The 22358-nt window shown below is 45.9% G+C and overlaps 1 protein-coding gene across 4 annotated transcripts in view; it reads right to left on the bottom strand.

Annotated features, from left to right (window-relative positions):
* RNF115 (ring finger protein 115) overlaps window positions 1-22358 on the bottom strand; it is an 84479-nt gene that overhangs the window by 61839 nt on the left and 282 nt on the right. For 3 of the 4 annotated variants that reach the window (XM_008264550.5, XM_002715649.6, XM_089300063.1), the window contains exon 1: window positions 22114-22349. The exons of the other annotated variant lie outside the window; for it this stretch is intronic. Coding sequence is in view for 1 of the 3 variants with exons in the window: in XM_002715649.6 (XP_002715695.1) it covers window positions 22114-22215 (102 nt within the window). In the remaining 2 variants the exon portion in view is untranslated. Of the gene's footprint in view, window positions 1-22113; window positions 22350-22358 lie in introns of those variants that run through there. 4 annotated transcript variants of the gene reach the window in all.

Genomic DNA, 22358 nt, shown 5'->3' with positions numbered 1-22358 from the left:
TGGCCTGGGAAAGCAGCAGAAGATGACCCAAGTCCTTGTGCCCCTGCACCTGTGTGGGAGACATGGAAGAAGCTCCTGGCTCCCGGCTTCAGATCCACCTAACTCTGGCCATTACGGCCATCTGGGGAGTGAACCAGAGGATGAAAACCTACCTCTCTTTCTTTCTCTGTCTCTCTCTCTGCCTCTGCCTCTCTGAACTGCCTGCCTCTCTCTCTCTCTCTGCCTTTCAAATAAATAAATAAATCTTTAAAAACAAAGAATTAAAAATTTTATTTATTTATTTTCACTTTATTTGGCAGAGAGAGAAAGCAAGCATGAGTGAGCGAGCTGGTTCACTCCCCAAATACCTGCAACAGCCGGGACTGGGCCAGGCCAAAGTCAGGAACGTGAAACTCCCTCTGGGTTTCCTGCATGGGTGGCAGGGATCCAAACATTTGAGTCATTATCTGCTGCATCCCAGTGTGCACATTAGCAGGAAGCTGGAATCAGAAGTGGGTCCACAATTCAAACCAAGGCACTTGATATAGGATGCTGTCCATCACAAGCAACATTCTAATTACTGTGCCAAATGCCCTGTCCCCAGCCAACAACTCTCAGAAAGACAAAACCCCAAAGAACACACATAGCCAGGAAAGATTTACTTAAGCCGGCTTTTGCTTGCTTGTTCACACTAAAGGCAATAAAAATCAGAAGAGGGGCCGGCTCTGTGGCGCAACGGCTTAAACCCTGACCTGTAGTGCTGGCATCCCATATGGGTACTGGTTCAAGTCCTGGTTGTTCTAACTCTGATCCAGCTCCCTGCTAACGGCCTGGAAAAACAGCAGAGGATGACCCAAGTCCTTGGGCCCCTGCACCCACACGGGAGACCCAGATTAGGCTCCTGGCTCCTGGCTCCTGGCTTTGGATCAGCTCAGCTCTGACCATTGTGGCTGTCTGCGGGGTGAAGCAATAGATGGAAGACCTCTCTGTCTCTACCTCTCTTTGTAACTCAAATAAATAAAAATAAATTAAAAAAAAAAAAAGGCAGAAGAACCCAGTGACACAGATATAAAATGGTAATGACCCAAAAAGTATGTCTTTAGCTCTGATGAGTAGCATAATAGATTGGAAGTAAAATTTATCTTTCCATTTTCAGTTTAGGCTAATAGAATTTTCTTTCACAAACTGACAACATTCATTCACTCAGCAAATACGAATTTGTCCCTCATTCCAAGCATTGTAAAGTTAAATAACCTAGAATCAAGTCACTGAAATCACCAACAAAGTACATGCTCTATAAAATCACATTTCTATGACCTATATTCCAGTAGTTACAGAAGTAAAAGCACACAAAACAAACTTCTCTGAATACCTTAATCTTAGGTATCTGCCTCAAAATAAGAACTCAGCAATGCTTTGGAATAGCCTGTTAGGAAAATGGTGCAGTTTTACCTACGGCGTGATCTACACTCTGACACCATCCTAGGCTCTAGCCCCCGCCCCCATTACTGGAAGCCAGGTGGCCACATGGCCCAACCACCAGTGTCAAGCTCCACCCCCACCCTAATGGGATTCCCCTGCCCCTACTTTCCTGCCCACCCTCCAGCAAAGTTTTAAAAGGACCTGTTCCTGAATACGTGGCTCTCTCTAGCCTCCTCCTCTGGTCTCCTCTCTCTTCTTTCTCGTCTGCTCCTTTCTCGTCTCTCTTCTACCTCCTGCTCGCTCTCTCTTCTCTCTTGCTTCCCCTCTCTCATTCCCCTCGCTTGCGCTCTCTTCTCTCCTCGCTCCTCTCCTCTCTCTCTTCCTCTCCATCTCCTGACCTCTGTCTCTGTCTCTCTCTCTTATACTCTCCTCTCTCTTCCTTCCTTCCTCACCCCTTCCCTCCAGCCTGCTGGGTTTTCCCCAATAAACCCTTTCCCTTACTCTGGTGTTTGGTGTGTTTTGTGATGATCTAACACTAAATGGTTAAGAGTTATGAATCTGAAACTTAACAAAGGTAATGATTTCAGTATCTACTGGAAACACCACCCTGTCTACCTTAAATACACATACCCACACTAATACGCATACCCACACTAAAACAATAACAAACCAGCTGTGTGGTATTGGCTAAATTACTTTATCTGAATGAAACAGTACTGGGAACATAATAACTTCTCAATAAATGTAGGCTTCAGGGGCCAGCAAGTGCCATGGCGTAGTAGACTAAAGCCTCCACCTGCAGTACCAGCTGCTCCACCTTTGATCCAGCTCTTTGCTAATGGCCTGGGAAAGCCTTAGAGGTTGGTCCAAGCACCTGGGCCCCTGCACCAGCGTGAAAGACCTGGAAGCAGCTCCTGGCTTTGGATCAGCTCAGGCTCTAGCCACTGTGGCCATTTGGGGAGTGAACCAGCAGATGGAAGACCTTTCTCTCTATCTCCCTCTCTCTGACTGTAACTCTCTTGAATAAATAAAATCTAAAAATAAATAAATAAGTAAATTATAGGTTCTACTAAATTCCTCTGAGCAATGTGGACCTGTAACCTTTCTCAAACCATGTTCCCTAAGATATTAATCAGTGGCCTGTTAAAAAAGAAAAAAATCTGGAATAACTAAATATTTTCCAGAATCATTAATATGTTATTCTGTATCATATATAGGGAAGTGGAAGGATGGAGACAGGAAAATTATTTAGAACACAATATTTTATCATGATTCTGAATTCCTATTAACCCTCTTGCTATACAGTTTGAGAAACACTGATTTAAAGTACGCATTTCCAGCCTTTCAGATTCCACAAAACAGTTCAATTTAAAAATTTTAAAAATCGAGAACATGCAAAGATTACACCAATTTTTTTATTTGTCAAGTAAAAATGTCTTTTTAAAAATCACTACCATTGGGCCAGCGCCGCGGCTCACTAGGCTAATCCTCTGCCTTGCCGCGATGGCACACCGGGTTCTAGTCCCGGTCGGGGCGCCAGATTCTGTCCCGGTTGCCCCTCTTCCAGGCCAGCTCTCTGCTGTGGCCCGGGAGTGCAGTGGAGGATGGCCCAAGTCCTTGGGACCTGCACCCCATGGGAGACCAGGAGGAAGCACCTGGCTCCTGCTATCGGATCAGCGCGGTGCGCCGGCCGCAGCGGCCATTGGAGGGTGAACCAACGGCAGAGGAAGACCTTTCTCTCTGTCTCTCTCTTCTCACTGTCCACTCTGCCTGTCAAAAAATAAATAAATAAATAAATAAATAAATAAATAAATAAATAAAATCGCTACCATTTAATTTTTTTTTAAATAATATCTATTTATTTGAAAGGTAGAGTGACAGGGAAGGAGACAGAAAGAGAAAGATTTTCCATCCAGTGGTTTATTCTCCAAACACCCAAAATAGCCACGCCAGGACCAGACTGAAAGCCAGGAGCCAGGAACTCCATCCAGGTCTCCCAAGCAGGAAGTCAAGTTACTTCCACTGCTTCCTAGGCATATTAGCAGGAAGGTGAATCGGAAGCATGGAGTAGCCCAGATACTAACCAGGCTCTCCAATATGGAATGCAGGCATCCTGACCACTGGCTTAACCCACTGCACCACAATGCCCACCCTCACCACTTCATTTTCAAAGTATCATTTTAAAACCAAAAAGGCAGGAAGAATGTACAAACATTTAAATTACATGAACTAAAGAACAGATCTTTACAATAAATACATTTAGTATTGTCCCCCTTTCCACTGTCCTTGAGCAATCCAGAACCTCTGATTTATTCCAAAGGTTCAGATACAAATAACCCTTGGAATTCTAGTATTGACTTGCCATCAAAGGAGATAAGAGAACTTCCAAAGTATGATTCCAACCCCTTCACAGTAGGGACAGTCAGGAAAGATCATTTACAAACAGTTGTTAACAATAGCCATAGGCTAATCCTCCGCCTACAGCGCCAGCACACCAGGTTCTAGTCCCAGTTGGGTTGCCGGATTCTGTCCCGGTTGCTCCTCTTCCAGTCCAGCTCTCTGCTGTGGCCTGGGAGGGCAGTGGAGGATGGCCCAAGTGCTTGGGCCCTGCACCCCATGGGAGACCAGGAGAGGCACCTGGCTTCAGATCAGCGTGGTGCGCCAGCCGCAGCACGCTGGCCGCAGTGGCCATTGAGGGGTGAACCAATGGAAAAGGAAGACCTTTCTCTCTGTCTCTCTCTCTCTCACTGTCTACTCTGCCTGTCAAAAAATAAAAATAAATTAAAAAAAAAAAAGTAGCCACCGATCATTACAGAGTAAGACAACACTAAGTTTGGGGCAGGTGTCTGGCACACGGTTGAAACACTGCTGGAACATATGAACATCTGTATCCCTTATCACAATGTCTGGCTTCCAGTCCCAGCTTGGCTCAGATGTCAGCTTCCTGACTCTAGAAGTCAACAAGTGACAGCTTAAGTACTTGGGTCCCTGCCATCTATATGAGAGAGTTGGATTGTGAATTTGGCTCTTGGCTTTGTCCTGGCCCAGCCCTGGCTGTAGTGGACATCTGGGGAGTGAACCAGTAGATAGAAAATCTGTCTCTCTCTGTGTCTTTCTGCCTTTCATATAAAATTAGTAAATCAAAATTTGTATGAGTTAACTGAATAGGATGTTAAGAACAAAAGCCGGAACGGTGCTGTGGCATAGCAGGAAAAGCCGCCATCTGCAGTGCCAGCATCTCATACGGGCACCGGTTCGAGACCCAGCTGTTCCATTTCTGATCCAGCTCTCTGTTATGGCATGAGAAAGCAGTGGAAGATGGCCCAAGCACTTGGGTCCCTGCACCCACATGAGAGACCTGGAAGAAGCTCCTGGCTCCTGGATTCGAATCGACCCAGCTCCAGCCATTGCAGCCATCTGGAGAGTGAACCAGTGGATGGAAAATCTCTTTCTCTGCATCTGCCTAATAAATAAGTAAATCTTAAAAAAAAAAAAAAAAAAAAAAAGCAACCTCAAAGTTGGCCAGCACCGCGGATTCTAGTCCTGGTTCGGGTGCCGGATTCTGTCCTGGTTACTCCTCTTCTAGTCCAGTTCTCTGATGTGGCCCGGGAAGGCAGTGGAGGATGGCTCAAGTCCTTGGGCCCTGCACCCGCACGGGAGACCAGGAGGAAGCACCTGGCTCCTGGCTTCGGATCGGTGCAGTGTGCCGGCTGTAGTAGCCATTTGGGGAGTGAACCAATGGAAGGAAGACCTTTCTCTCTGTCTCTCTAACTCTGCCTGTCAAAAAAAAAAAAAAGAAAAGAAAAAAAAAAAAGCTAAACGAAGGGGATATTTATAAAAAAGTTCTGAAAAGAAAATTATTTCAGGCCAAATTTATTTGTTTTCATTCCCAAGTCTTCAAAAAATGAGTTTAAGCTGCCATTAGCAACGCCAGGATCCCATATGGGCATTGGTTGGAGTCCTGGCTACTATACTTCTGATCCAACTCTCTGCTGATGCACCTGGGAAAGCAGTGAAAGACGCCCCAAGTGCTTGGGCCCCTATACCCAACTGGGAGACCCAGAAGAAGCTCCTGGCTTCAACCTGGCTCAGCTCTGGTCATTGTAGCCTTGTGGGGAGTGAACCAGCAGATAGAAGACCTCCCTCCCACCCTCTCACATAAACAAACAGGTATGGGCACTGTGGAGAGGTAGGTTAGCCTGCTGCCTGGGATGCCGACCTCCCATGTTAGAGAGTCTGGTTCAAGTCCTGGCTACTCTGTACTTCCAGCCCAGCTTCTTACCAATGTGACTGGCAGGCAGCAGCTGTTGGTCCAAAAACCTGGGTTCCTGCCACCCACATGGGGAACCAGATGGAGTTCCTAGTTCCTGGCTTTGGCCTAGTTCAACCCTGGCTGTTGCAGGCATTTGGGGAGTGAACCAATGGATGAAAAGTCTCCCTTACTGTCTCCACCTCTGTGTCACTATGTCTTTCAAATAAATAAATCTTAGACAGAAATAAAGTAAAGGAAGAGAAAAATACTTAAATGTTAATTCCATATTCATTTTCCTCAACATTTTATGAATACCTTTACTTCTTTCTAAGTACAGCCCAAATACCTAGAACAGCTCCTGGAATAAAAAAGGAACAAATAAAGCTACTGAATGGAGACAAATGGACTAGTATTATTACTGCATGATCTAAAAGTACTCATTATTTTAATGCTGTTCTCAAACACAAAACAACTTCAAAGGGCTACAATTCACAAGTACAGAGTAGCGGGTGTCCTCAACAACAACAACAAAAAAATCCAGACTCATATCAACTCAGGAATAGAAAGAGACATACTTCTGGAATGCATTTATGGCACTAGTGTTTCAGGTTGAGACAGATCTATGATATACTGCTAACCTTATTAAAAACCTTGGGAACTGTGAATCTGTCCTTCTAATACTGGTTATATGTCAAAACAGGACGCTTGTCTAGTACTAAACAGGTTCCCTCATTGAATCAGCACCTACACTTGGGAGACAATAATAACCCAATCATTTCAGTGATTAGTAAAGATTGAAAAATTCATGCAATTAAACAACTCTGTGATTCCTGCTTATTAATATTACATTCAATCACTTTTTAATCTAAAATTTGCAAATCAGGACTATAAGTGACAGCTAATTTGCTGCATTTGCCTTTATATGTTATTAAACAGAAAGTAAATATGCCACTATAATTTTTACACATCAGTAATCCAAACAACAATTTTTCCAAACTGACAAGAGTAAGGTATAAAATTCCCATTTCTCAATCTAACTTCTCTTAACTTGGTCTAATGCCTTGAAACACTCAGCAGTAACCATATCACGAGATTAGGAACTAGCAGTCTGGGGCCACACTGTGGCGTGGTGGGTAATGCCACCAGCATCCCATATGGGCTCTGGTTCAAGTCCTGGCTACTCCATTTCTGATCCAGCTCTCTTGCTATGGCTTGGGAAAGCAGTAGAGGATGGCCCAGGTTCTTAGGCCCTTTCCTGGGAGGCAGCAGGGATGGCTCAATTAATTGGGTTCCTGCTACCCATGTGGGAGACCTAGATTGAGTTCCGAGCTGGGAGCTTCAGCTTCAGGAAGAAGCTTCCAGCTCCTGGCTCCAAATCAGTTCAGCTCCAGCCATTGCGGTCATCTAGGGAGTGAACCAGCGGATGGAAGACATCTCTGTCTCTCTCTCTCTGACTCTGCCTCTCTATAACTCTGTCTTTCAAATAAACAAATAAATATTTACAAAAAAAAAAAAAAGACCTAGTAGCCGACACTATAAATTCAAAGTCATGGAACAAACAACTTAATTGGTCTGTCTGAAAGTAAGACTACTATTTAAACTGGAGATGATCCATTACAAGAAGCAAAATTTCTTTCAACAAATTCAGCTACAAATGATTAATGAAATAGCTGCTTGTGGTGTTGCAGGTAAAGCCACTGCCTGCAGTGCCAGCATCCTATATGGGTGCCAGTTCAAGTCCCGGCTGCTTCACCTTCGATCCATCTCTCTGCTACGGGCTGGGAAAGCAGTGGAAGATGGCTCAAGTCCTTGGGCCCCTGCACCTGCATGGGAGACCCAGAAGAAGCTCCTGGCTCCTGGCTTCGGATTGCTGCAGCTCCAGCCATTGTGGCCAATTGGGGAGTGAACCAGCAAATGGAAGATCTCTCTCTCTCTCTCTCTCTCTCTCTCTCTCTCTGCCTCTCCTCTCTCTGTGTAACTCTGACTTTCAAGTAAATAAATAAATCTTTTTTTTTTTTTTGACAGGCAGAGTGGACAGTGAGAGAGAAAGACAGAGAAAGGTCTTCTTTTTCCGTTGGTTCACCCCGCAATGGCCGCTGCGGCTGGCGCACCACGCCGATCCAAAGCCAGGAGCCAGGTGCTTCTCCTGGTCTCCCATGCGGGTGCAGGGCCCAAGGACTTGGGCCATCCTCCACTGCCTTCCCAGGCCACAGCAGAGAGCTGGACTGGAAGAGGAGCAACCAGGACAGAATCCAGCGCCCAAACCGGGACTAGAACCAGTGTGCCGGCACCGCAGGTGGAGGATTAGCCTATTGAGCCTCAGCACTGGATAATAAATAAATCTCTAAAAATTAAATAAAAAGCAATCAAGGAGAGGGTATTTAGCCTGGCCATTAAGATGCTTACATTAGAGTACCAGAGTTCAGTTCCGAACTTTGCTTCCAAATCCACCTTCCTGCTAACGCTGATCCTGGGAAGCAGCAGTAATGGCTCCAGTAAATAGATTCCGGCCACCCACGCGGAGACCTGGACTGAGTTTCTGGCTTCAGCCCGACCCAGTCCTGGCTGCTGCAGGTATTTGAGGAGTCAATCAGGGGGTAGAAGCACAGGTGCTCTCTGCCCACTCTCCCAATCCCCAAATTATTATAAAATAAATAAATTTTAAAATAAAGACACATGGTAGGAACTATCTAAAAGACAAGCAAATTCAGGAAATCTTTGTCATGGAAAGCTTGTAAAAGTCTAAAACACAAAGAGTGAATATTTTAAGATGGGAAAAATATTGTGTTAAAGTAGTAAATAATAAACAAAAGAAAGAGTGAAACAGTGAATGATAAAATGGAAGAATATTTTCCTGTACAATTAAAAATCATTCTTAATGGCTGGGGCCACGGCTCACTAGGCTAATCCTCTGCCTGCGGCGTCAGCACCCCGGGTTCTGGTCCTGGTTGGGGCACCGGATTCTGTCCCGGTTGCTCCTCTTCTAGTCCAGCTCTCTGCTGTGGCCCAGGAAGGCAGTGGAGGATGGCCCAAGTGCTTGGGCCCTGCACCCACATGGGAGACTGGGAGGAGGCGCCTGGCTCCTGATCGGCACAGCGCGCCAGCCGTAGCAGCCATTTGGGGGGTGAACCAATGGAAGCACCTTTCTCTCTCTCTAATTCTGCCTGTCAAAAAAAAAAAAATCATTCTTAATGAGGACAATACAATTGACTATTAGACAATCTGGACATCTATGGAAGCATTTTGATTATTACAGCAATTAAAAAGTGCTACTCTCTGATCTCAGAATCAGCCCTAAAGATATCCTGGTCTGGCTGAAAAACTCAGGAGAGCATTTCAGGCATGAAAAGCCAAGACACTGTGGCAAATGTTCTACATGAAGGGTCTCTGTGAGAGAGATCCCAGTGGAAAGAACAGGCCATCAAAGAAGGATGTACTTCTCTCTAAAGGGAGGAGAGAACTTCCACTTTGCTTATGGTCTTGTCTAAATACTGACAGTGTGGATTCAAAAGACTTCCTTGGCAGCTTATGTCAAGAGCCTTGGGTAGTCACTGACATCGTACATAAGAGTGTTAATTGCTAAATTAACAACAGGGGCTGGCACTGTGTTGCAGCGGGTTAACGCCCTGGCCAGAAGCGCCTGCATCCCATATGGGCGTCAGTTCGAGACCCGGCTGCTCCACTTCAAATCCAACTCTCTGCTATGGCCTAGGAAAGCAGAAGAAGATGGCCCAAGTCCTTGGGTCCCTGTACCCACATGGGAGACCTGGAAGAAGCTCCTGGCTCCGGATTGGCACAGCTCTGGCCATTGCGGCCATCTGGGGAGTGAACCAGCGGATGGAAGATCCCCCACCTCTCTCTCTCTGCCTCTCAACTCTCTGTGTAACTCTTTAAAATAAATAAATAAATAAATCTTTTAAAAATTTAATTAATTAATTAACAACAGGAGCCACTGTGCACTAACTTCCCATGCAGGACCTCTGTCCTTATTGAGTTATATTATAAGAGTTAACTGTAAAAGTTGTTCTCAGTTTGTGTGTGCATGTATGTACAAATCGTTGAAATCTTAGTATAGAGTTGGTCTTCTGTGTACAAAGTTAATTGAAAATGAATCTTAATGGAGAATGGACCTGGGAAGGGGAGAGGGAGGAAAAGGGTGGGGGGGGCAAGTATGGTAGGAAGAATAACTATATTCCTAAAGTTGTACTTATGAAATTTGTATTCATTAAATAAAAGGTTTATTTGGGGGGAAAAAAAAGAAGTGCTACTGACATTTAACGGCAAAGGCCAGGAAAACATAGGGAATTCCAGCACAAGAAAAAAAATGTCTCTATTCTCAAACTTACACATGAACAGTTTAAGTGGATTGAAAACATCTCCATAATTACCAACACCTAGGACCTAATTCCATTCTACATAAAAACACCAAGACTTTCTACATAATTTTAATATATACAAATGTCTAGAAAGGTAATTACTGGATAAAGGAAGAGAAAGTTGTACTTTTATTACCAAGAACTTATCATCATTGTAGTGGCTTCCGTCTCATGGTATTTAAGTTACAAATATCTTTATAGGGGGCCGGCGCTATGGCGCAGTAGGTTAATACCCCGCCTGTGGCACCAATATCCCATATGGGCACCAGTTCTAGTCCCAGCCGCTCTACTTCCAATCCAGCTCTCTGCTATGGCCTGGAAAACCAGTAGAAGATGGCCCAAGCCCTTGGGCCCCTGCACCCACGTGGGAGACCCAGAAGCAGCTCCTGGCTCCGGATTGGCGCAGCTCCGACTATTGCGGCCACTGGGGAGTGAACCAACAGACGGAAGACCTTTCTCTCTGACTCTCACTGTCTGTAACTCTACCTCTCAAATAAATAAATAAAATATTTAAAAAAAATCTTTATAGGAATCTACTGACTACAGTAGCTGTCATGTCAGGCTGACTCTGTACCTAGTGTCAATATCTACTACATTATATCTTCCTGTTATAGATGACCATGAATTAAGAGACTGAAATATATTTTATCATGAATTATCTTATTTTTACTTATCATTTATTTTACAACTAGAAAGTTTCTAAATTACATTTGTAGGAAAATTGTATTGCCTATGAATTTCAATTCATTAAAGTATTTCAAAATATTTATTATTAAAAGGGGGCACTGGGTCTGAGAGATCTGAGAACTACCAGGCTAGAAGACGAGTATCACTGCAAGATGCTGACAAGTCTCAGTTCATCTGGGAAAAGAATAAAGCATGTAACTAGAAAAAAATTTTTCTTAATATGGTAAAAAGTGAACATAATGAAATCTTTATTGGAAGATAGTTTTATAGGCTTAAAGTCTATTCAAGTTTGCACAACATCAAAGTGAGGGACAAGAAGGTAAATAAGGCACATCTTGTCTGCTAAGAAGTTCCCCGTAACACCTGTTGAAATCATCAAGGACAGATTACCTGTTTTTTTTTTAATTTTTTATTCATTTATTTGAGAGATAGAATTACAGAGAGTGAGAGGGAGAAACAGAGAGAAAGGTCTTCCTTCTGTTGGTTCACTCCCTAAATGGCTGCAACGGTTAAAGCTATGCCGATCTGAAGCCAGGTGCTTCTTCCTGGTCTCCCATGCGGGTGCAGGGGCCCAAGGACTTGAGCCATTTTCTACTGCTTTCCCAGGCCACAGCAGAGAGCCGGACCAGAAGTGGAGCAGTCAGGACTAGAACCAGCGCCCATATAGGATGTGGGTGCCGCAAGGAGAGGATTAACTTACTGAGCCATGGCACCGGCCCCCAGATTACCTGTCTTGATGGATATGCAGGAAGACCACACTGATTCGTCTATTTGGGGGAAAAAAGATTCAACAGTAAACTCATGATACAAGAAAAGGATGCCTGGTTTAAAATCACTAGAAGCCGGCGCCGTGGCTCAATAGGCTAATCCTCCACCTTGCGGCGCCGGCACACCGGGTTCTAGTCCCGGTCGGGGCGCCGGATTCTGTCCCGGTTGCCCCTCTTCCAGGCCAGCTCTCTGCTATGGCCAGGGAGTGCAGTGGAGGATGGCCCAGGTGCTTGGGCCCTGCACCCCATGGGAGACCAGGAAAAGCACCTGGCTCCTGGCTCCTGCCAGGATCAGCGCGGTGCGCCGGCTGCAGCGGCGGCCATTGGAGGGTGAACCAACGGCAAGGGAAGACCTTTCTCTATCTCTCTCTCTCACTGTCTACTCTGCCTATCAAAAATAAAAAAAATAAAAAAATAAAAAAAAATCACTAGAGCCAACGCACTTCAATCTTACACACATCAGTGGACTTCTAAGAAATGCTGAACTGCTAATAATTCAAAAGAAAACTCTTTCAGCACCTAACCTAAATTTCTCCACATGAAACAATCTAAACTCTTTCTACTATGGTAAAGATCCTATTTCTCCTCAAATAGGGATTACTCATTCTTACACTGCCTTCCAATCAGGATTACATAGCTCCATTCCTCTGTTCATTCAGGCTTCCAATAGGTACACCTAAGTATCATTTTACAGTGGGATACACTACAGCAAAATGAGAGCATCAGATTACTCAGCTCCAGTCCATGAAGAATTAGTATTAGAAAAGGACAAATGACTTCAATCCACCCTCCTGATCAGAGTTTAAAAAAACTATGACTTAAGCACAAATTTTCCATGATCAATGTTAAGGTAAACTACAGAAAAACTAAATCAGGCTTGTTGTTTGCTTTGTTTTCAAACAAATTTCCAGATGTCTTACTAAATTACATGCAGTGTTACTACCACAATTCCCAGCTGACAAAAAATTCAGATACTTTTCTTTCAGAAATTGACCTACCATGTGTAACTTGAGAGTAGTAATCCAATTTCTCTGGTCTCAGTAACCACAAGGAGAGAAAGTAATCCCAACAGATACTACTATAATAGAGTAACAATAGCCACTAACTACTGTAGAGCCCTAGTCTATCTTCTAAACAATTCCTCCCATGAGAGTTTTGGCTAAAATTATATGGTCTCAATTATCTTACTAAAAATTCGCATCATGATCCCAAAAGTAGAAACCAAAACCCTAAGTACCAGAAACACAAGACGACAATGACCCATCCTTTTATGCACACCAGGGCTTCTTAACATCAGCATTCTTGACCTTTTGAGGCCCAATAATTCTCTTTCATGCAGGGCTGCCCTGTGCACTGTAGCATCTCCAGCCTCTACCCATCAGATGACAGTAATGACCTCTCATCCCCCAGTTAAGACAATCAAAAAGGTCTACAGTCATTGTCAAATGTTTCCTGGAGAGAAAAAAACCTGCCTCCAGTTGAAAACCACATTCATAGAAGATGGCCTGTCTTTGGGCCCCTACACACATGGGAGACCTGGAAGAAGCTCCTGGCTCCTGGCTTTGGATCGGCTAAGCTCTGGAAAAAGCTCCTGGCTCCTGGATTCAGATCGGCTCAGCTCCGGCCATTGCAGCCATTTGGGGAGTGAATCAGTGGATGGAAGATCTTTCTTTCTCTTTCTACCTCTCTCTGTAACTCTTTCAAATAAATAAAAATAAACCTTTAAAAAAAAGAAAGAAAGAAAACCACTGCTCTATACTCTACCTCCTTTCTGCTCACTATTTTTTAACTTTTTTTTAAATTAATTTGGAAGACAGAATGACACACACACAGAAGACAGAGGGAGAGATTTTCCATCCTCTGTTTCATCCTTCAAATGCCCACAATAGCCAGGGCTGGGCCAAGCTGAAGCCAGAAGCCAGAATTCCACCTGGTCTCCCACATGGTTGGTAAGAACCCGAGTATTTAATCATCATTTGCTGCAACCCAAGCACATCAGCAGGAAGGTGGATTAGAAGTAGAAGTAGAAGAATTAGAATTTGCCAATGCTGTGGTAAAGTGGGTAAAGCCACCACCTGCTGTGCCGGCATCCCATATGGGCGCTGGTTCGAGTCCTGGCTGCTCTACTTCTGATCCAGCTCTGCTATGGCCTAGAAAAGCAGAAGATGGCCCAGACACTTGGGCCCCTGCACCTGCATGGGAGACCTGGAAGAAGCTCCTGGCTCCGGTTCGGTGCAGCTCCAGCCATTGTGGCCATCTGGGAAGTGAACCAGAGGATGGAAGACCTCTCTCTCCTCTCTCTCCTCTCTCTCTCTCTCTCTCTCTCTCTCTCTCAGCTCCAGCCATTGTGGCCATCTGGGAAGTGAACCAGAGGATGGAAGACCTCTCTCTCCTCTCTCTCTCTCTGCCTCTCTGTAATTATGCCTTTCAAATAAAAATAAATGAATCTTAAAAAAAAAAAAAAAGTAGAAGTGGGACTCAATACCACGAACTCCAAAACAGGATGCAGGCACCCCAAATGGCAGTTTAATTGGCTGCACCACAATGTTTGCCTTTATTGCCCACTATTAAGCTGAGAAGAGATGAAATAAAAGCCAGCATCCACAGGCTTCTTATTCTTAAAAGAAGTAGTTGACAACTTCTTCTAATCTGGCTATCTGAAAGACCTTAGCATCTATAGCATCTACTTCGTAAACATTAGCAAAGGTCATAAAAAGCCAACTAAACATAAAGAAACACAAAGTATGAGCGTTCAGTTGGTACTTCCCCCCAAAAAAGACAAGCAATTTTACCTAAATTGAGTTTATGACTTTTTTCTTCCTCATATTGAAAAAGTCCCACAAATTTCCCTCATGTATAAATATCTATGTATCAGTAAAACGTCAAGGCTAGAACTACCCTTTTACCACAAGAATACGTATTTCTTATTCTAGATCTTACAGGCAATACATTTTTTGACACTGCATGCTCAAATTTCATATGATGGCATCTGCATTTTGTACCACTGTAATCTTTTAGATAAAGATCTAAAAAACTAAAATCACTTTTTTAAAGATTTATTTTATTTATTGAAAGGCAGTTTCACAGAGACAGAGGAAGACAGAGAGGTTCTGCTAGTTCACTCCTCAAATGGCCCCAATGGCCAGGACTGGGCCAGGCCAAAGCTAGGAGCCAAGAGCTTCTTTTGGGTCTCCCAAGTGGGCACAGGAGTCCAAGGACTTGAGCCACCCTCCACTGCTTTCCCAGGCACATCAGCAGGGACCTGGGTCAGAGGTAGAGCAGCCAGGACTCAAACCAGCACTCTTATGGGATGCTGACACTGTAGGCAAAGGCTTAACCTGCTACACCACAGCACCAGCCCCAAAGTCACTTTTTAAGAATAACTATTTGAGCCGGCGCTGTGGCTCACTAGGCTAATCCTCCGCCTTGTGGCGCCGGCACACCAGGTTCTAGTCTGGTTGGGGCACTGGATTCTTTCCCGGTTGCCCCTCTTCCAGGCCAGCTCTCTGCTGTGGCCCGGGAGTGCAGTGGAGGATGGCCCAAGTGCTTGGGCCCTGCACCCCATGGGAGACCAGGATAAGTACCTGGCTCCTGCCATCGGATCAGCGCGATGCGCCAGCCGCGGCGGCCATTGGAGGGTGAACCAACGGCAAAGGAAGACCTCTCTCTCTCACTGTCCACTCTGCCTGTAAAAAAAAAAAAAAAAAAAAGAATAACTATTTGGGGCCGGCACTGTGGCACAGCGGGTTAACGCCCTGGCCTGAAGTGCCGGCATCCCATATGGGCGCCAGTTCTAGTCTCGGCAGCTCCTCTTCCGATCCAGCTCTCTGCTATGGCCTGGGAAAGCAGTAGAAGATGGCCCAAGTCCTTGGGCCCCTATACCCGCATGGGAGACCTGGAAGAAGCTCCTGGCTCCGGATCAGCGCAGCTCCGGCTGTTGCAGCCATCTGGGAGTGAACCATCGGACGGAAGACCCCCCTCTCTCTCTCTACCTCTCCTCTCTCTGTGTAACTCTGACTTTCGAATAAATAAATAAATCTTTATTTGATGTTCGATTTGCATCACTCTGAATCAAAATATACTTAATGTTCAACTGTTATACAGCAGCAAAAAGATGCTAGATAACCAGTACTTGGTAGGCAGTAAGTCACTAACAACAGAGTTTAAGATAATCTTGGGGCTGGCACTGTGGCATAGCAGGTAAGGCCACGACCTGTAGTGCTGGCATCCCATATGGGCACCGGTTTGAGTCCTGGCTGCTCCACTTCTGATCCAGCTCTCTGCTATGGCCTGAGAAAGCAGTAGAAGATAGCCCAGATCCTTGGGCCCTTGAACCTGCGTGGGAGATGCAGAGGATGCACCTGGTTCCTGGCTTCAGAACACCGCAGCTCTGGCCATTGTGGCTATCTGGGGAGTGAACCAGCAGATGGAAGATCTCTCTCTCTCTGCCCCTGCCTCTCTCTTTAATTCTGCCTTTCAAATAAATAAATCTTAAAAAAAAAAAAGGCCGGCGCCGCGGCTCACTAGGCTAATCCTCCACCTAGCGGCGCCGGCACACTGGGTTCTAGTCCCGGTTGGGGCGCCAGATTCTGTCCCGGTTGCCCCTCTTCCAGGCCAGCTCTCTGCTGTGGCCAGGGAGTGCAGTGGAGGATGGCCCAGGTGCTTGGGCCCTGCACCCCATGGGAGACCAGGAAAAGCACCTGGCTCCTGGCTCCTGCCATCGGATCAGCGCGGTGCACCGGCCGCAGCGCGCCGGCCGCGGCGGCCATTGGAGGGTGAACCAACGGCAAAGGAAGACCTTTCTCTCTGTCTCTCTCACTGTCCACTCTGCCTGTCAAAAAAAAAAAAAAATCTTAAAAAAAAGAGAGAGAGATAATCTAGGAATTATAATTTCCCAAACACAGATTAATCGCTAAATTGCTTCCCCTACTTCAACAACACTGTTACTATTACTTAAATATCTCTCTGGGATATTTCTAAGAATCACACAATTTAAGCAAGGCCAGTGAGTTTAAGAGTTTTAAGAATTACAAAGTCTTTTTTTTTAAAGATTTATTTTTATTTATTTGAAAGGCAGATTTACAAAGAGAGGTAGAGACAGAGAGAGAGGTCTTCCATCTGCTGGTTCACTCCCCAGATGGCCAAAGTGACTGGAGTTGGGCCAGGCTGAAGCCAGGAGCCAGGAGTTTCTGGGTCTCCCACGTAGGTGCAGAGGCCCAAGCACTTGGGCCATCCTCCACTGCTTTCCCAGGCACATCAGCAGGGAGCTGGATCAGAAGTGAAGCAGCTGGGACTTGAACTGGTGCCCATATGGGATGGCGGCACTGCAGGCAGGAGCTTTAACCTGCTGTGCCTCAGTGCTGGCCCTTACAAAGTCTTTAAGAAATCTTTTTCAGCTACTCTAATTAGAGAGCAGACAGAAGTCTTCCTGTATTGGAGCCATTACAAGTACAACACAATCATTAATGTCTTGTGTAGTACCTGGTAAAGAGCAAACTAGGTAACGTTACTTATAGATAAGGATGACATTTTAAGGGGCTAGCATGACGTTAGTAAACCACACTGGATGCTGGTTCAAGTCTATTCCAATTCCAATCCACTTTCCTGCTAATGAGCCTGGGAAGGCAATAGATGATGGTACAAGTGCTGAGCCCCTGCCACACATGTGGGAGATCTGGGACATTCCTGGCTCCTGGCTTCAGCCTGCCCCAGCCCTGGCCCTTTAGGAAATGAACCAGCAGACAAAAGATCTCTCTCTCCCTCTCTCTTTGACACTTCTTTTCTTTTCTTTAAGATTTATTTATTTATTTGAAAAGAAGCGTCAGGGGCCAGAGCTGCCTAGCAGGTAAAGCTACCACCTGCAATGCCAGCATTCCATATGGGTGCCCATATAGGATGCCGGTGCTTCAGACCTGGGCATTAACCTGCTGCGCCACAGTGCCAGCCCTAGAAACTGCTATTTTGAAACTATAAATTTGGAGTTACTTTAGGTATTTCTTCTTTTTTTATTTTATTTATTTATTTATTTTTATTTATTTTTTTGACAGGCAGAGTGGACAGTGAGAGAGAGAGACAGAGAGAAAGGTCTTCCTTTGCCATTGGTTCACCCTCCAATGGCCGCCGCGGCTGGTGTGCTGTGGCAGGCACACTGCGCCAATCTGAAGGCAGGAGCCAGGTGCTTCTCCTGGTCTCCCATGGGGTGCAGGGCCCAACCACTTGGGCCATCCTCCAATGCACTTCCAGGCCACAGCAGAGAGCTGGCCTGGAAGAGGGGCAACTGGGACAGAATCTGGCGCCCTGACCAGGACTAGAACCTGGTGTGCCGGCGCTGCAAGGCGGAGGATTAGCCTATTGAGCCGCGGTGCCGGCCAGGTATTTCTTCTATCATTTGATGCCAAAAAAAAATTGCAATGCCATTTTATCCACTCATGTATAAATGTGAAATCTGGGGACTTGAGGTTATACACTAAATTTCAGTAAAATTATTTTTGCTGTAAATAGAAAAACTGAACCATTCAAACAGGATCAGAAAAACGATAAATAAAAACCTAAGGATGTTTCAGAGATGCACCTTGGGTAAGTTTTCACATACCCAAATGTATCTAGAAGTGCTATAATCCTAGGAATTGGGGAAGGGAGAAGAAATAAGTGTTGTAAAATCCTGTACCCCGAGCCCATTGAGAACACTTATGGCTCTGTACTATGGTGAATAAAACAGCAAGAGATGATCAGCTCTGAAGTAGTTCTTCCTACTGAATGTGTAAAGAAACCAAGTAACAGCTCCTTAAAACACGATGTGGAGATGGGCACTTAGCCCAGCATCCAAGACACCATGACCATGTCCCACATCAGAGTGCCTGAGTTCAATTCCTGCCTCTGGCTCCTGAATGCAGTTTCTTGTTAGTGCAGACCCTGGGAGATGGGGTAATATGGAGCTCTCTCTATGTCTCTACTTACCCTTTTCCTTCTCTCTCCCTCTTTGTCTCTCTCTCTTCTCCACTTCCTGCCTCTCCAATAAAATTTGGGGAACCAGTGTAATGGTTTCTGATCCAGCTTCCTTGCTAATGCCCCTGGGAAAGCAGCAGAAGATGGTCCAAGTGCTTGGGCCCCTGCCACCCACATGGGAGACCCAGACTGGACAATGGACTCCACCGTAGCCTAGCCCATCCCTGGCAGTTGCAGGCATTGGGAAGTGAACCAGAAGACAGGAGATCACTCTCTGTCCATCTGTCTCTATTTCTCTTTCTGCCTCTCTGCCTTGCAAATAAAATAAAAATAAATAAATGAAAGTTAAAAAAAAGTAATGTTAGCATATGTGTGTTTATACACACAGAGCTCCTAATACAAATTTACCAGTGTTTGAACTGGTTTTTCAGATCCGCACTGAACCAGCCACTTACCGACCTGGTCTTTCTTATGGCCAACACGTTCATGACAATTCTATGAGATTAAGTACATAAAAACGGCCATGAAAGATGAAACTCACTGACTCACACAATCCTGACCTCGCTGAGCCTTTTCCCAAAAGCGCAGAACAATGAGTCACTACTGTACGTGATGACTACAATTAATAACAATATATTGTACATTTTAATATTGCAAAGACAGATTTGAAGAGCTCTCATCCCCAAAAAATGATGCTTGTGAGGTAATCCATGTTAGTTTGATTTAGCCATTCTACAATGCAATATATGTATGCAATGTATTTCACTTGTCAATTTAAAAAACCAACAATTTACTAAATGTTTTTCCCTTCTTCCTCAACTTGTTCTTCCTTTTTCCACCTCCCAGTCTCTGGTATTCTCAATCTGAATTCCACCTACCCTTCAAAATTCAATTTAAATCCCACCTTGTCTGTCATACCTTCCCTACCCACACCAACACCACCATACGCCTCTCTGATTTTTTTAAATTTATTTATTTCAAAGACAGAGTGACAGAGGAAGAAATGGAGAAAGAGAAATCTTCCATCTGCTGGTTTACTCCCAACATGGCTGCAATAGCCAGCGAAGGGCCAGGCTGAAGCTAAAACTTCCATCCTGATCTCCTTCATGGGTGGCTGGGAACCAAGCACTTGGAACATCTTCCACTGTCTTCCCAGACACATTATCAGGAAGCCTCCTAAGAAGAGGCGCAGAAGGGTCTTGAACTGTGTGCTGGGGCAGGCGGTGGCTTAACCTGCTGCACCACAATGCCAGCCGCCTCTCTGAATTCTAAAGTGCATCCTCATCCACTTTACAGTCATGCTCCATGTAACAACGTTTTAGTCAACAGTGGATCATATATGCAATGGTGGCTCCATTATCGTACCACCTAGTGACACAGTGGTCTTAGTTGGTTAAGTATATACTCTGATGTTCACACAAAAACAAAAATCGCCTGATAGTACAGTTCTTGTTTCTTGGAACATATTCCTGTAGATTAGGGGAATACATGACTACATTGTTACCTTTTTCCATGTCTGCCTTGTCTTCCCAAAGAAACTGTGAGATCCTTAAGGGCAAGAACTACATATTCTGGGGCTAGTGCTATGGCACAGTGGGCTAAGCTGCAGCCTGCAGTGCTGACAATCCATATAGGCCCCTGTTTGAGACCTGGCTGCTGAACTTCCAATCAGCTCTCTGCTAATGTGCCTGGGAAAGCAGCTGAAGATGGCCCAAAGCCCTGGGACCCTCCCCTCGTGGGAGACACAGAAGAAGCTCCTAGCTCCTGGCTTTGGCCTGGGCCAGCCCTGGTCATTGCAGCCATCTGGGGCATGAACCAGTGGATGGAAGACCCCTCTCTCTACCTCTGTCTCTCCTCTCTCTGTAACTCTACCTTTCAAATAAATAAAAGAGCATGGCACTAGTCTGCAATCATAAACCTGATAAACAGCAGGACAAACATTATTTAAAAAACTACATATTCTCCCATGTCACCCAGGACATCCAGCAGAAAACAATGCACATGAGTAGGAAGCACATTCAACTGTGTCTCAATTTACAATTCACGCACAACAAATAATAAATCAGACTAAAAACCCCAAGAACTTCTCCAGGCAGCTAAGAATAAGAAAAACATCTATAAAACCTTTCATATTATCCCTTTGAAGTTAGGACTTTAGATGATAAGGGAAGAAAAGATAATAAGTTGTGGAAACTGAAACCAAGTCTTCTTCCTCTTGAAGGCAAAATAATGAACAGCGACTTAAAGATCCGAAGAGCAAAGGGCGCAGTCAGCGACCTGTCGCCAGTCACACACACCAGGGCTGCGTTCCAAACTGCCTCTAGTTAGAGAATTCTGGAGGCTCTGATGTCTGTTGGAAAAGCACAAGGCACCTGCTCTTCCCAACGGTGAAATATGCCAAAACGCACATAAACACACACCAAAATCAGCAGGCAAAGCCAGGAGCACTGAGATGAAACTATGATCGTGCAGTGGGAGCAAATAGAGAAACCAGAAAATGCCATCAAAACACAACTTGTCAGGTGAAAAGGCTCTCAAATACCCGGTAAGTGTTGACTCACTGGACTCCATTGTGTTTCTAAGAAATAAGAGATGGGGACACACACTTCAGTGGGGCTTCTAGACTGCATGAGACACTGTAATACACAGGGAAGCTGTTCTGCAGCCACTGTCTAAAGACTAATTATTTAAAGACAGCCAGCCAAAGGTAGGATTAACATTCACCCTGCTGGGGCTCCCCACAGGAGCTAAAACCCAACCCAAAGCAGCTTCTGGGTTTGGGGCCCCAGGCGCTGGTGGAAGTGTTTTCTTTACATACCACAGCACTACCTCTCTAGGGGCTAAGAGACAGTCTGGCAGAAACTGGTTTAAAAAAAAAAAACAAACCACCAATCTGATGTAAGAGGAAGCGGTCCCCAACATCTGTCCTGGATCTTCTTCTTGAGTGACGGGGGTGGGGGGTGGTCGGTAAGGGAGGCGGCACTGAAGACACCCGCAAGCGGACAACCCACATAAACTAAGTTCCAACAGCTTCCTGCCTGCTTCCCAAAGCCCTCGCCTCCGACAGTCAGAGGAGCGCCGGGCACTCTGCAAGTCATCAGGACACCGCTGTTTTCACTTTCACATGAACCCCAGGAGAAGGGCAAAACCCCCTCTCCCCAGTTACCTCCCACCCCTGGCTCGTCCCTAGAGACCACCGAACAGGGACAAGCCTCAGCAATCCGCTATGTTTCTCCAGCGAGGCGGGGGAAGCGGGAAGATCTGGCGAAAAGTGGGAAAGGGAATCGGAGGAAGGCGAGGAGCAGCAGAGGAAAGAGTACTGGGGGAGGGGAGGTCACGGCGAGGAGCGGACAAGGTGAAGAGGGCGAGAAGATTCAGGGGAAAGTTGTCAGAGGAGAACTTGCTGAGCAAGACAAAAAGATGGAGGGGACACAGGCCAAGCGCAGAGAGGCAGCGAGGGGCAGGTGAAGCAGTCTAGCCGGGAACAAGGGCTGGGCTGGAAGGAGGGAGCCAGGGCCGTGACGCTGCAGGGTAGGGGCCAGGCACCAGGGACAGTGGACGGCAGGTACTCGGGTGACCGATGTCAGGGGAGTCAGGTGGATACGAGAGGCTGAAGACCCAATTCCGGGACATCGGGGCCAGGCATCTAAGCAGGAGCCAGACGCAAAGGAAACGGGGCTCTTACCGGTAGTTTGGGGCTGACCTCGCCCTTGCAAAAGTGGCAGAAAAACCGGTGCGCGGCTACGGCGGCGCCCGCGTCCGCACCGGCCGCCGAAGCCTCCGCCATTTTTCTCCTCCGCCGCGGCTGTCCGACAGGGCGAGCGGTCTGTCCCTCACCAGGCCGCTACGTCCCGGGCTGCGGTCGCCGCCGCAGCCGCCACCGCCACCACCGCCTCAGCGCGGCCCGCCGCTCCACAGCACAGCCCGCCT

This window comes from Oryctolagus cuniculus, chromosome 7 (genome assembly GCF_051225735.1).
Source record: "Oryctolagus cuniculus isolate XC-2025 breed Fujian yellow rabbit chromosome 7, ASM5122573v1, whole genome shotgun sequence".
In the NCBI taxonomy this organism is placed as follows: Eukaryota; Metazoa; Chordata; class Mammalia; order Lagomorpha; family Leporidae; genus Oryctolagus; species Oryctolagus cuniculus.
This window is presented reverse-complemented; position numbering and strand designations above follow the sequence as displayed.